The 15,938-nt window shown below is 33.7% G+C and overlaps 1 protein-coding gene across 4 annotated transcripts in view; it reads right to left on the bottom strand.

Annotated features, from left to right (window-relative positions):
- The window catches only part of UBE3C (ubiquitin protein ligase E3C), a 152,086-nt gene that overhangs the window by 90,490 nt on the left and 45,658 nt on the right, over positions 1-15,938 (bottom strand). For all 4 annotated transcript variants that reach the window (XM_071215381.1, XM_058297611.2, XM_004458591.4 and 1 more), the window contains 5 exons: positions 12,559-12,716; positions 7,847-8,000; positions 7,207-7,427; positions 6,595-6,749; positions 3,603-3,790 (listed from right to left, as the gene is read on the bottom strand). In XM_071215381.1, the coding sequence (XP_071071482.1) occupies positions 3,603-3,790; positions 6,595-6,749; positions 7,207-7,427; positions 7,847-8,000; positions 12,559-12,670 (830 nt within the window). In that variant the 5' untranslated portion in view covers positions 12,671-12,716. The remainder of the gene's footprint in view (positions 1-3,602; positions 3,791-6,594; positions 6,750-7,206; positions 7,428-7,846; positions 8,001-12,558; positions 12,717-15,938) is intronic.

The following is a 15,938-nucleotide window of genomic DNA, read 5'->3' as shown; positions in this document are numbered from 1 at the left end:
GAATGAGCTGAAGCCACTTGTATGAGCTGAAGTCATCTGTATGGAAGAGGTCACCCAGGGATCAACTGAATAGAAAAGAAGTGAACTCCTGAATAGAAAAAGAAGTCTAAGTTTAGGAAACTCTGAAACACAGAAATAAAAGAGGATAAAGAGAAAAAGGAAGACCCCTGAAGAAAGTGAGAAAGAGGAGGCCAAAAAGTAAAAACAAAATCCAGAGCACAGCATCTGTGAAAATAATAGGTGAAAGAGGTTCAGGAAAGGAATAATGAAGAATGTCAAACATCGCACAAAGGTGAACTAAGAGAAGATTCTAGGCTGAGTAATATGGAAGTCGCTGTTTGGCAGCCTCATTTGAGCAGCATAAGAGGCAGCCAAATAGACTGGGGTAATTGGGGTGAGCAGAAGTAAAGACAGCGAACAGGTATAATGTTCCTCATTTCAGAGCTGAACATTTTCAACATTGTGATCACAAATTCATTAAATAAAACGGTAAAATGTTATCCACTGAGAATTCTAAGTCTGACTAGGTTGAAGTTTTTCAAATAGGCTATCCTTAAGTACCTACTTAAACATGCTGGCTTCTAATTTTAGTTCTCTAGATATTGCCTTCATTTTTTTCCACTCACAATACAACCAGTTACCATTTACGGATATTTTAAATTTTATTTTTATGCATATTTTAAAATTATGAAATATTTCAAGAAAAAAAATAATTTTAAATCCAAATATCTATTCAGAGTTCTAGGTCTGATGATAAGACTTAGAAATTTCCTCTTATAAAAGGAGATGGTAATACATTTCTCACTTTATTTTTAAAGATTTAATTTATGCCCCTCCCCCTCATTGTTTTGCTCTCACAGTCTGCTCTGTGTCCATTTGCTATGTTCTCTCTGTGTCTCCTCTTCCTCTCTTTAGGAGGCACCAGGAACCAAATCTGGGACCTCCCAATGTGGGAGAGAGGTGCTCAATCGCTTGAGTCACCTCAGCTCCCTGCTTTGTTGTATCTCTCATTATCTTTCTTCTTTGTGTCTCCTTTGCTGCATCACCTTGTTGCTTCAGCTCACCGTGCCTGCCCATCACGCCAGCTTGCTGTCTTGCTCATCTTCTCCAGGAGGTACTGGGAACCAAACCGGGGAGGCGGGAGCTCAATCACTTGAGCCACATCCACTTCCCTATTATTTTATTTTTTTAAAAATAAGTGAAATACATTCACTTAATTCTAAATCTAAACAATATTAATAATTATTAATGATTAAACAATGAAAATATTAAAAATACACAGCTAAAAGCTCACTTTCTCCTCCATCCCTATTCTCCCCAATACAGCCCAGACACAATCATTTTTATTAGTTTCTTATATACTCTCCAAATTTCTTTATGCAAATATATCCTTATTTTTCCCACCTTTCTTACACAATAAGTGACATATTAAACATCTTGTGCTGTATCTCCCTTTTCCACTTAAATATTTATCCATATCAATGTAAAGAAAGTTCCCTATTCCTTTATACATCCCAATTAATTTAAAATAGAAATTAAAACTGCAAACCCCAAACATGAAAACAAGAAGTACTAGTATAAGCCAGGGAGGAGTGAAGATTTTGGCAGGGAATTTACTAATCATCTTTTAAAAAAAAAAAAAAAAGATTTATTTACAACAGGCTGGGTTCGGACCTTCTCATTCCAAAGTCCGAGCCTACTAATCATCTTTTAAATACTTTTAAAAACAAATCAACGGGGAAGTGGATTTGGCTCAACGGATAGAGCGTCTGCTGGCCCATGTGATGAGCCAGACCATGCACAGTGCTGATGCACACAAGGAGTGCCGTGCCACGCACGGTTGTCCCCTGCATAGGGGAGTCCCACACACAAGGAGTGGGCCCCGTTAGGAGAGCTTCCCCACACGAAAGAAGAGCAGCCTGCCCAGGAGTGGCACTGCACACACAGAGAGCTGACACAGCAAGATGATGCAACAAAAAGAGACACAGATTGCCGGTGCCGCTGATAGAATCCAAGCGGACACAGAAGAACACACAGTGAATGGCACAGAGAGCAGATAACTGGGGGAGGAGAGGAGGGGAAGGGGAGAGAAATAAAAAATAAATCTTAAAAAAAAAAAAATCAATGGCAAAGCAACACACCAAAAATAAGATGACACAAGCAGACAGGAAAAAAAAAGAAAAAAAATCAAAATGAAAGCACTTAAAATCTACAATAGCTAAAGTAAGCCTATTTGTGCTTTCATGAGCTATGAAAACCATTCTAAATACTTGAAACCAAATATGTTATTTTTGCAACCATCCTGTAGTTTGAAGTGATTTCAAAATAAAAAGATCTTTTTAAAATGCAATATATTTTAAGCCGTAAATAAAATTCCTAGGGTAATTTCTAAGAGGAAATAGGTGCTGTACTCATAAAATTAAGGCTACATATATAGCTCTTTACTCATTAAGCACCTTTTGGAAGCTGTTCACTAGTAAACTTCAGACCAGAGCACTGATGCATTTAAATCCAGTAATTACTATCCAAAGCAATGGACTTTTTACAACAAAAAAAGCAAGTGTCCCAGTTCAGCTGCTATGATCCTCAGATCTCACATCCTGCTCTAATGCAATTAGTCCACAAAGAGCTAATTACCTAATCGGGGGATCACAGTTTCAGTGACATCTTACTTCCTCCAATAGTAATAAACACCAGTGAGCTAAGATAGCACCTAATTAGTTGGCTACATTACTGTTTACAAGGCAGTTTCAACTGAGTATGCTCTTCTTACTTACGTTTTATTTCAAAGACTGCTTTCCTAAACAAAAGAAACGGTTCTGTTCATGTTATAGGATGACATTTTATAAAAACAGAATTCTTTCATAAATCAATCATCTGATATAACCACTGGACCTAATTATTGACAGATGGCACCTTTCTTAGTTTGTACAATACATGTTCCTCAGTTTCTAGAAGAATTATTTTTACTGTACCTTATTAAATAGTTCTTTATTAAATTTTCAAAGAAACTGCTTAATTACCACTCAAAATATAAGAGAAAATAGTTTGAGATCACTGTCCCAATTATATAAGCACACATTAACCACATTTTACCTTATATGTTTTATTTTATTCCACCCAAAGGTTTACTTCCAAGTTTTAAGAAAGAAAAATTTCAGAGTGCATAAGTAAATTGTCAAGGGCAATCTGATAAAAGGTTGCTATGAAAAAAAAACTAAAAAGGCATGTAATATATTGGTTCCACAATACAGAACTGAGTTTAACTTTTAAAAATGGAAGGCTAAGACTAAACTCCTATTGCATTGCCAAAAGACTATAGAAATAGGAGCCTAATTGTTTTAACATACTACAGGGCACTTCAAAGCCTCTTAGGCTTTGAAGAACTCAAACATATTAGTTAGTTTAGAGAAGGAAAAAGAGCAAAAAAGTTTCCTATGAAATGCTTGGAATGCTTAGAATAGTGTCATTTTCTATCAGAATTTAGAATATAAAACAGATAACTACAGACTGAGATCAAAACAAACCATAGTGAAGGAAAGTATATTTTCTTTTACTAGTACTCTACTGTTCCTTTAATATTAATATTAAAATATACTTGCCTGACTTTAGGCACCATCATTCGATGCTGTACCATTAGTGTATGGCAGATGGAAGCCATCATTGTAAAGACTTCTTCACTAGCTGAATCCCTCCATACCATATTTAATAGGGTGTTTGTCTGCTGTTTCGTATCCAACTTTTTCAGACATTCCTCACTTATGTATGGTATTGTCAATCTACCATCCTCCTAAAACACACCAGGAGAATTAGAATAAGTTAATAATGTTTTATTAGAACTTACCTCTATACTAAAACATATATAAAACAGTATTTTTCTTCAAGTGAAAATTCATGATAGGCATTATCTAAAAGTTACTGACATCCCAATAAGCATATCAATATCCCTACTAATGAATCCATTAAAGTAATGTGAGATCCTTTACAGAACCATGGGCAGACCTATACTAAGAAACAATTTTGCCCAAGATGATAACATTGGAACTATGAATACTCAGGTTTTACCTACTGATATGGCAATATATTCAGTATTTATATATTTTTTAGTATTTTCATTTTAAGAAGCATCTGTTTCATATTTTTTAGATCAAGCTGTACTAAAAAACATCATCAGTGACAATGTATCATCTGATGACATTCCCACTGTATATTATTTGAAAGATAACAGCAGTTAAAGAAAAATATGTGAGAATATTAAAGAACGTTTTATTATATAATCGAATGATATACATACTATATAGACTACTTTTATATCAACAATGTCCCTAGAAGAGCTGATTCACTGAATAAAAATTTACTAAGTTAATATTCTATGCAATTTACTCATTTGGGATATTAACCAAAGATTTTTTCCCATATATATATATGTATATGTATATATTTACATATAAAAGCATGGGGTATTAGAAACTTTTGGAAACTTGGATGAATTTATAAAAATCTACCAAAAAAATACTGCTTTAGAGATAATAGCAATAAATTCCACCTGTCAAATTTGAATCTTTAAATAAGATGCATCTAATTAAAGGTACAGTAGAACAAGAGAATGATATAATTGTAGTATTTTGTAGGGCATAATTTAAAAATAAATCACACACAAACATCACTTAACACATTTTAGAGAAACCTAAAGGACAGAAGAGATTAAAAATGGTGAACTTCGGCCCTGAAAAAATTCATACAACAAAGTTAAGTTCTGTATAATTAATTTTCATAGCAAGGAAATGCAATATATAAACATAGACAAAAATAGATCAAAGATAAATTATTTGGAGCCAATCCTTTGAGAACCTGACTCACAATTGAGTCTTTAGTTCTGAATCCAAATGGTAGAAAGGAAAGAAGTTATAGTACTCAAAGCAAGGGATAAATGAAGAGAATAAATGAAAAATAGAAGACAAATCAAAGCATGAAGTTATATTAATCTAATAAACAGACCTTAAAACCTTCATTTGTCAAAAAAAAAAAAAAAGGAAAAGAAATATAGCATAACGTTCTATAGGTATAAATTGAAAGAAAAAAATCAATAAACTAATTTCATTTTTTAAATATTAAAAGAGTAACCGCAAGCAAAAAGAGACTGAGTGTTGTTTTCTGTTTCATGTTTCTTCATATTCTGCTTTTATGTTTGTGCATACATACATAGTGAGGAAAGTATTTTCTTTTATCTCTCAAGCAAACATATCAGACTTCATCCTCACATGGATACAAAAATAACTTTAGTTTTACAGATTCTCAAGAAGGTATTTTAGTATTAAAAAATTAACTTTCTTCTGAAAACAAAAATTTCACCTACATTCCATCTAGATAAAAATTTCTTTGATATACAGTAAAACAAATAGTTCTATGAATTTTGACAGATGAAACAATTCTATCATTCCTTCAAAAATTCAGTTTGGCACCTTTGTAATCAAATTCTCCCTCCACCTTTAAGCCCTGGTAATGACTAATCTGTTCTTTCTTTTTATATTGTTTAATTATAAGGAAAAAAGGTCAGTTGCAGATATAGCAGTTATGTAAAACACAGAAATAATGTGTGCATGTGTATATACATGCATAATTTCAAAGCTTTTATTTTCCAAGAAATAAGGGTGCTTTTAAAGGTAATCAAGAAAAGACAGGGAAGTGGACTTGGCCCAGTGGATAGGGCGTCCGTCTACCACAAGGGAGGTCCGCGGTTCAAACCCCGGGCCTCCTTGACCGGTGTGAAGCTGGCCCATGCGCAGTGCTGATACGCGCAAGGAGTGCCCTGCCACACAGGGGTGTCCCCGCGGAGGGGAGCCCCACACATAAGGAGTGTGCCCCGTAAGGAGAGCCGCCCAGCGCAAAAGAAAGTGCAGCCTGCCCAGAAATGGCGCTGCACACAGAGAGAGCTGACACAACAAGATGATGCAACAAAAAGAAACACAGATTCCCATGCCGCTGACAACAACAGAAGCAGACGAAGAACATGCAGCAAATAGATACAGAAAACAGACAACCGGGGCGGGGGCGGGGGTGGGGGGGGAGGAAGGGGAGAGAAATAAATAAATAAATAATCTTTAAAAAAAGAAAAGAAAAGACAGAGGAGAGGGCCTGTGAGATAACGTAATTATGTACTTAAAAAATTAATTTAAAAATAAATCATAGCATTTATTATCTACGTACTGACAAAAATTATAAAATCCATTACTCAGTAGTCACAAAATAGGGTAAAAAGTAACCCAACAATATTTAATATTTAATTTACTAAACAATTTTAATGCTAAATTTTGCATTAAAAAACAAATGCAAAACTGTATATATCTCTGTAATTGCAGAAAAACGAATGGCAGAATATATTTCAAATTGCTAGCAGTACATATCTTTAGGGAGGGAGTATGTTGGGGATAGACAAAAGTCTTGTTTTACAACAAGAAAGCTTTAACATATTATTTATATATTTAAAAATAAGGATGCACACATTTAAAAAAGAAACAGAAACCTGCTTTGAAATCAGACAACTCTAAATAGAGTGCAGTCTAGTCACTGACACACAGGCACACAGGTGCTTACAGGGGGGTTCATCTGCTTGTCTGTTTCTTCATTCTCATCTTCAGAATCACTGGCTGAATCATGACAACTGGCACTGGCAGATGAAACCGGTAACTGAGAAAGAAAGGTCTGAAGTACTCTTAAATACACTAGAAGTCCTTCCTCAGAGAGGGTCCCTTTGTAAAACAATCAATTATAACACATTTTAATAGAAAATTGTAAAAAACTGGAAAATTCAAGCACCATTTTTCTCTTACACAGAGAGACATTTCTGAGAACTTATTATTTTTTAAATTGAAGAAGTTATAATTCTAGAGTAGGTCCATTATAAGTTTAGTACAAGAGGGAAAAACACCTCTGCACTCACAGATTTCTTCCACTTAACTCTAACGTTATCTTTTTAGTCTGTATGGTCTTAAAAAACATGTATCTAAATCAAACTTTTTCATTGATGCCTGAACTCACCAGGGATACTACCCAGACCACAGGCTTTCAGCAAATACACTTTTCCAAGAAATTTCCACACTTAAGACCATCTTTACAATATGATACTCAACACTGCATTGTCTTGTCCTTATCTTTTAATAACTACCTATATATGAGTTCAGTTATAATATATCTTGTATTTCATACCCAAATAATTTTCGCCAACAGTTAAAACAAAGTAGAAAAGCCACGGTGCTCCACCACTTTTTTTTGAACATCTACTCTCTATTAACACTAGTGCATTCAGAAAGGGTTCATAAGGGAAACCAGTCTGTACATCTGCTAAGGCTGGAATGATGAAATGAAAAATCTGATCTGTAAAAGGTGATGCCAAAAACTCCTCTGTGAAGGCTGTAAAAACTTGTTGCCTGAAAAAGAAAAATGGAACCTTTTTATAAAATCAAAACATACTGTTCACAAAATTACTAATTAAATTAACTTTCAAAATATCCTTCTAAATAGATAATTTACTATTCTAAATTAACCTAAATTAAGCATTTAATCTCAACTAGGTCAATTTAAAACAAACTTAATCTATGTCTTCCCTATTACAAAACTCTACCATATTTTTTATCTTTTGACAGTTACTAGAAAGCAGGAAAATAACCAGGTCATCAGAATTATAAATTTATGAAGGTACAGGTGAGAAAGAAAAAGTATATTTTTTTCTAAACTGAATCACAATAATTAAAATTCTGACTTTAAAATCTATATTTAAAATAGCATCCTGAGTAACAGTTATTGTTAGACACAGATTATAAAATCAAAAATCCTCTTCCACTCTTACCTTGCACCTTCTGGACAGGAGTTGTAAGTAAAGTGCAATGGTTTTAAAACATTCTCTAGCAAAATTTTTGCTATTGGAACTCGAGATAAATCAGAATATTCAATACTTGATGGAAGTTTGCTGTTAATTAACAAATAGAGAGACCGGTAATACCCTAAAAGAAAGAAAAAGCACATGTTTAAAATTTGGTAACTTTTCTTATCTCAATGAAAAAAATCAATTTTTAAATCCTTTTAACTTAAATCCAAACTTAAATTAATTTTTCTTGGGCTTTCTATTAAGAAATACTTTAAACAAATATAGAAGTCACCTAAATGGTATATAAACCCTATGTACCCATTATCCAATATTAATGATCAACTTATGGCCAATATTGTTTCATCTATACTTGCATTTTTTCTTTTTTTTTAAGGAGGTACTGGGGATTGATCTTGTACATGCAAAGCAGGAGTTCAACCACTGAGCTACACCTGCTCTATACTCGCATTCATTCTGAAGTATATCCAGCCTATCATGGAGAAGCCAATTGTGGCTCAAGCGAATGGTCCACAAGGGTGGTCCCTGGTTTGGTTCCTGGTGCCTCCTGAAGAAAGCGAGCTAGCACGACTGGCAGGCACGGCAAGATGACACAACAAGGTAACGCAACCAGAGACGCAAGAAGATAAAACATAATGAGAGACTTAATGAAGCAGGGAACAGAGGTGGCTCAGGCAATTGGGCACATCTCTCCCATATCAGAGGTCCAGGGTTTGGTTCACCAGGGTCACCTAAAGAAACAAGGAAGATGAACAGACAAAGCATACAGCAAGTGAAAACAAGGATGGGGTGAGAAGAAATAAATCTTTGAAAAAAAAAGATAACGTGTAATTTCATTTGTAATAGTTTCAGCATGTACCTCTATATAGCCTCACTTATTTTGAAGAAAACCCAATAACATGTAATTGGATATAGCTAAAAAGACAAGGACTTTTAAAAAAAAATATCACTATCACAGCTAAAATAAATAGTAATTCCTTATTACCAAAAATGTCTAATTAGTGTTTAATCTCCAGTTGTCTCATGTTATAAATTTTATTTAACTAGTTTGCCTTAATTAAAATCCAAATAAGGTCCACATATTGTGATTTTTAAAAAATCTCTTCAGTCTCTTTTTAACTATAGATTTGCAACTGCATTTTTTATTCTCCTTGAATTTATCCAACAACCGTTCACCCAATAGTGCTAGTATCTGTAAATAATCAATGCCTAGGACCACTAATTTATTAGAGTTGACAAATGGCAATATTCTTTCATTCCTTTTGAATTTATCAACTAGAGTATTTCTATAAAGAGAAATTTGCCCTCAATTTCTTGTTTACCTGAGGTACAAACAACTCATACAGGAACGGCAGGATCAATACTTGATTTTGTCCTTTTATTTGCCAATATTGAAAATAATTAATTGCATCATTAATATCTAAGTATTCAATTAGTTCTTTTTTAAAATGTCATGTTAAATTCCTGGATTTAAACATTATTTGATATACTTCAATCCACTGCAGTTATTCTCACCAATGTTCATAATGTCTCATCTTTGAACTGTGGGAGTGAACTTCACATTGGTTCCTAAGTCTAAGTAGTCCCTGAGAGTTTCTTTACTTTCTCATAGGCCAAAATGTTCTAGTCTCATCTTCTGTATTTCCTGACCCTGACCTGGAATCAGGCTTTTTGCCGTGGTGTCTTAAATTCCTTTTAGAGGAAATTATATATTTGGAGCCTGCAATCTAGGCACTGAGGAAGTTAATGTTTAAACAGTAACTTGTATGTAAGCAGAAAACTTTTACTAAAGTTTCCGGTTTTTTTAATGGGATTTCTGATGGACAGTGAACCTAAACTCTGGTAACAGTAATGATCTAAATCATACATTCTTTTGGAAATATTTGCCCCCTTATAAATAACATCCGGATGTGGCTTGTGAACATCTCGTTATTCTACAGTCATATTTGGTGATACACATTAAAAATAAAATCCATTTTCTTATGATGCTTTTGAAAACAGTCCTACATTTGCAATTAAATTATGATTACTAAACAATAAATATTATACTTTTATCATTGGACCTACTTTATTGATTACTAGTGACTCAACAAGGAAACTTAAAGGCTCTTTTGCTATAAAACTGATGTAAATACATCAAGAATTTTAAAAATTTAAATATAAAAGTATCATATCATTAACAATGTGTACACTTGAGACAGGCTACTTTATGGAATGGAAAGACCAATAAAAAACCGTGGCCATGGAACCCCACCTGGAAAATCCCTGACGGAAAGACCCCACCAGAAGTCTGCTGGAAGAACCCTGTGAGAATCCTCCATTTAGAATGAGATTTCCTCCTGGATCAAGGAAAAACCCTGGATACTCTCAAGGGGCCTTATCACTGGGCACCCCCATGTGGTAATCAATCAAAACAGCAAACTGCTGGGATCCCTCACCCAAACATTAACAAGGGGAGGAATACTTAATGTTTTAAAAATAGCCACACAAGTTAAAATCTCTCTCTACCTGGACCAACTGGTAAGTACACCTGGGGACTCATAATCTGTTATACTCTCCCATTTCTATTCTCTGCTCTCATTTTCTTAATAAACTACTGGCCTAACTAAACTGGCATGTTGTTAAATTCTTTTATGTAACATAGCCAACAAGCCATAGAAATCTGGTAACACGCTGAACAGACATTATTAACTGAAGTTCAGTTGCAACTGCTAAAAAGATTCATGTTAAGTCATAGAACATAACGTACAGTTAAATACACGAACTATAATTTACAAATAGAATGCTAAAATTTTATAGACAAATAATATCAGAAATAATTGATCGAAACAACTGAAAAGCAGCTACATCACAGAACATGCTAGAAGCAACATATGCTGGAAACAGTAGTTTCAATGTAATACGTCAATCATTTCATAGTTTTAGACACATTTCAAAACAATGCATATTTCTTGTTTATCTTCTTTACACTTTTAGAAAACAGGTAAAAATTTCTCAACTAATGTATCAACAAAACAAAGCATTACTAACTATCATTAATTTGTTTTTTAAAAGATTAAGTATTTCCATGAATTTCAATGTTCTTTGAATTTAGTAGTTTCCCTTAGTTTTTAACAAAGTAAGTAGGTTTTTGTTTTCAAACATATGGGAATTCTTCAACATGTCCAATAAACAGTACTTTAACACCTCACAGCTGGAATTGAGATTTGCAGTTAGCAACACCACCTAGTAACAAAAGAACCAAATAGCGCCATTTGAAAGCTGTCTCTCTATAAGTTCCAGATACAAGGAAAAAGCACCAGAAGTCATTCAAAAATATTATATAAATATTAGACAAGCAAATGTATATTAATGTTATAAGATGTTAATATCAGGTAAAAATACAGCTAAAGCAAATTATGGACAGCAGAATAGAGTAATAAATCAATAATCTTCTAATAAGGGTTAAAAAAAAAGAAAAAGGAAAGAAACTAGACACAAAGTACTACATATTACTTGACTCCATCTACACAAAATATAAATAAAAATAAACTAATGAGACAGAAACAGAATACCTATGTATGGCAGGGGAAGCATAGAGAGACTGAGAGGTGATGAGTTCTTGTCTGTTTTTATTATTACTGGAATAATGAAAATGCTCCAATAATGATTGAACTGATGAATGCACAATTATGTGATTATACCAAATACCACCGATTGTACAATTTGGATGGACTGTATGCTTTATTAACATGTATCAATACAATTAATGTTTTGTTAAAAAAGTAAACAAAAAACACTGATTTTCAAAAAAATGCAGTTTATGCTTTTGTCAGTATATATTGTTTTCTAGAACCATTTACAGCTCCTTTTACGGATTTTTTTTTTTAAATGCTGACTAATATTTCTAGAGTCCAGGAACCCTGAAATGTTTGGCTTTCTACCTGTGAGAATACTGAGAATAAGATTTTTTAATTTTAGCTTTATTTTGTTTTGCTCAATTCACCATAAAAGATTTTAAAACTATATTTACTTCATGGTCTTTCTCCAAAATTGTGCCACTAAAGTGCCCTCAGAGGAACTTCAGATATAGGTTATCATATCTGATGCAGCACAATCTTTTTAAGGAAAAAATATCAACATATAAATGCTTTAACCTGTAGTCAGTATTCTCTCCTATTCTCTCCTATTGAACTAATGATAGTTTATCGTTCTTTTAAGTAAAAAATTAGTAAGATTTACTTTATAATAATACAGGCTCTCCAAATGATTTAGTTCCTATATTTGCGTTATTTTTATAAAAAGAATTATTCTTCATATCAACTCAAGGATTACCATAAAGTTATAGATACATTCCTACTCAGTAATGTATCTAATTGCTTCAATGTAAATACAAATATCTGACTAGACTACTTGTACCAATTTCTCTAAGTATATATTAATTTTCTTCTTTCTAAGCAAAGAAAATAAGTAAGATTAAATACATTTCAAAACGTAGATCTGTGACTCTTAAAAAGTTACTTCCCTCCATAATGTATATTGCTCCTGTTACAAAGGTGTATTTTAATGTTTAGAATTAAAATATACTAATAAATGTAAATAAAAAATGAATAACTATACAAGCTCTAAAAAATCATGACCTATGCTTATTTTACACAATAATGCCAACTCACATTCAGAACCCAACTACTACTTACCATTTTGAATCATGTAGTGCAAAATTTGTTCAATTACTGACACCACATAGCCAGCATCTTGTAAAACAGACAGATAAATATTTTCAGATGAAAACACTTCAAGCATTCTCATTGGAAGTGCAACATTCAAACTGTCATCATTACAATTTTGCAATAACCTGTAAAAACAAAAAACGTATCATTTACGCATTAAGTGGGTGGCAAATGTTACCAAAAATTCTCATTCTCCATGTACTAGAGGTTTCTCCCTTACAAGGTTTATAATGATTAACTTATCACAAGGTGGTCAACAAACAGTGACTTGCATTCACATGACATAGAAAATCCCCTAATCCAGAGCCCATGTGTTCAGATACAGCTCATTTCCTCACAAAAATAGACAAAGGAGCCACATGGCACCACCAACCCCTCGCGCATCCCTAGAATTCATTACCCCTGGCCCACCACCCCCTAGCCATACAAGGGGAAAAAAATCTGCCTCTATAGTTCCCAATTGGCCCCCAGGTCTTACCCAAGATCCAACCCCCTCCCACTGACTAAGCATTTTCCCACCTATAGTTGTACTGTTATAAATTCATAACCACCTCTGCCAGGGGTGTGCTGAAATCTCTCTTCAGACACCTGCCATGCCAGTAGTGGGGTTGAAGTCTGTTCTTCAGATCCCCTCTGTTGGGGAACTTCTCAATAAACTTTCTGCCTGCAATCATCAGTCTCTATGTCCCAGTGAGAGCCTTTTCTCTCTAACACTATGGTAAATGCCTGAGTCACTCTGTTCTAGTACTAGAAAATCTCTGAAAAAAAAACCATGCTTCAATAGGCAGGAAAATGATCAAACATAGTATCATTCATACTTTTAGGGTTTTCAAAAGATTTTAGAGATGAAAAATACACAAACACAAAGGAAAAACCCACAAGAAAAGCAAAGATTACAAACACAGCAAACACAATGTGATAAGTGTTATAACATGAATTGTACCAAAGAGAAGCTATATTAAATTCAGCTCAGATAAAGATCTCTTTAAAAGTGCATATCACCTCCTTTAAAACTGCCTTCAAGACTTTGTAACATCCTCTATACAGAATAGACAATATATTTACGGTCCTAACTCATCTATCATTTTGACTAAACCTTCCCTTAATATGAGAATTGTAGGCAGAAGGGAAGGTTTACTATCACAAAACTGTCTTCTTTCAAAATGTCTTTTCGTAAAATCAACTTGATAGGGACATAATTTACAACATTAATCTAAACCCATTTAAAGTAGGCAATGTAAGTTTTTAAAGATTACACTAATATCAAGACAGAACACATCACCCCCAAAATTTCCTCTTGGTTCTAGTCAATTTCTTCCTCAAACACTGCAGTAACTACTGCTTTTTGTCACTGTGGGCTAGTTTGCACCTTCTATTTTATATAAGGAATCATACAATATTGACTCATTAGTATCTACACTCTTTCACTCAGCATCTGAGGTTCATCCATGTGTCATAATTTGGTCCTTTTTTATTGCTGAGTAATATAATCTTCCACTGCTTAGAAATACTACATTTTGGTTATCTACTCACATGTTCACGGACATCTTTCCCAGTCTTTTGCTATTACAAGTGAAGCTGCTATAAAAATTCCAGGACAAATCTTTTTGTGGATTTGTTTCATTTCTTGGCTAAATTTCAGGTGTAGAAATTTAGTTATACATTTAACCTTATAAGAAAGGTTAACCTTATATAAAATTTAGTTATATATTTAACCTTACAAGAAGGTAAACTATAAGAAGTGTATGAGAGTCTTAGTTGTTATAATATAGCCTGTGCATAAATTCAAAATCATCTATAATTCTGTATCCAAGTGTGCCTACTCTCTAGAAATCCAATTAAGTAATATAGGCCCTATAGGCTTTGACTGAATATGTATTCAAGGTTGCATCCAGATGGAATGTGGGTGATATGTTAATTCAAGCTTACCTGGAAAGTGGGGGATATGCTAATTCAAGACCTATCTGGTGCTCAAACACTTAAGTAACAAAGGAAAGTCATTTTCTTTCATAAAAGCACCATCTGACTCCCCACCCTATATATGAGGACCCAAAATTCTATTTGGGGCTGGGGTTTTTAATAGAAAGCTCCATAGTCCGGCCAGCTGAAAAATAAATCCTTTTCCTTCCCAAAATTATTCTGGAGTCCTGGCCTTTCCATATGCAAATAATTGAACATTTCTCAACCTCTACAACATTTTCACATCCTTTACATTTGGTATTGTCAGTTTTTTGTTTTTTTGTTTTTAATTTTAGCCATTCTAATGGGTGCCTTGTAGCTCACTGTGATTTTAATATTTCCCTGATTACTAATAATATTGAATATCTTTTCATGTGCTTGCTGGTAACTCATTCTTCATTTCTGAAGTGTCTGCTCAAATCTTTTATACTTTTTTAAAACTAGGTTGTCACTTAATAATATGAATAAACTTTCCTTGCCCCTATCTAAGGCCAAACTCTATAACCTTTGAACAATACCTGGTCTTTTCTCACTTACTCAAAGACATTGTTTCAGCAATTCTTCCTCCTATATATCAATTTTCCCTTCTCATATTGGATCATCAGAAATCCCGGTATTAATTCTTCCAATTTAAAAAAATAATCTCTAGATCCCACTGCCTTCAGTAATTCCATGTCTTTGTTCTCCCCTTTGCTACAGAATATCTTTACTTGTGATTTACAGCTCCTCTCCTCCCATTCTTTTAAACCCAATCCAATCAGAATTTTTGCCCTCACCATCCCTCTCATTAAAATTCATCAATGATATTACTGTGAAAGACTTTAAAATAGGCAAATTATAAATATATATTTAGTGGGTATCTTGCCTAGCTCACCCAAGGGATTATCCACACTTTTGTCTTGACTAGACCCCTTTACAACTTCTTAGGGAGAAAAGTCAACTAGTAAAAAACTGATAGTAATGCAAATTATGCATTGATATGCACATTACTCCACATCCTAGCAAAAGCAAAAGGCTTTTGTCAGATAGAGAATGTAAATCTATGTAAGGCAAATCCTCATTTCAACCAGTTGTAACATCTTACTTGTTCTCTCATTAATTACTGGAATAAATAAAATCTTGGACACATATTCCTTTTATCTTTGTTAAAGAGTTTCAATTTTTTACTTAAAAAAAAATAGTATTTAACATTACTAAACTCAGTAATCAGTTCTCTAATTTCATTTATTGCCCAATCAGCAGCATTTGATGCAGAGAATCATTCCCCCTTCCTTCAAAATGCTTTTTTAACTTGGCTTCCAGGACATGATAATCTCTCAGTTTTCCAACCTCACTGGTTCTGAAGCAGGGTAATAAGATAGGGAATTAATAGACAGATCTCGAACCCG

Source organism: Dasypus novemcinctus, chromosome 5 (assembly GCF_030445035.2).
Source record: "Dasypus novemcinctus isolate mDasNov1 chromosome 5, mDasNov1.1.hap2, whole genome shotgun sequence".
Classification (NCBI taxonomy): Eukaryota; Metazoa; Chordata; class Mammalia; order Cingulata; family Dasypodidae; genus Dasypus; species Dasypus novemcinctus.
The sequence above is the reverse complement of the archived record's forward strand: the minus strand, read 5'-3'. Positions and strand labels throughout refer to the sequence as shown.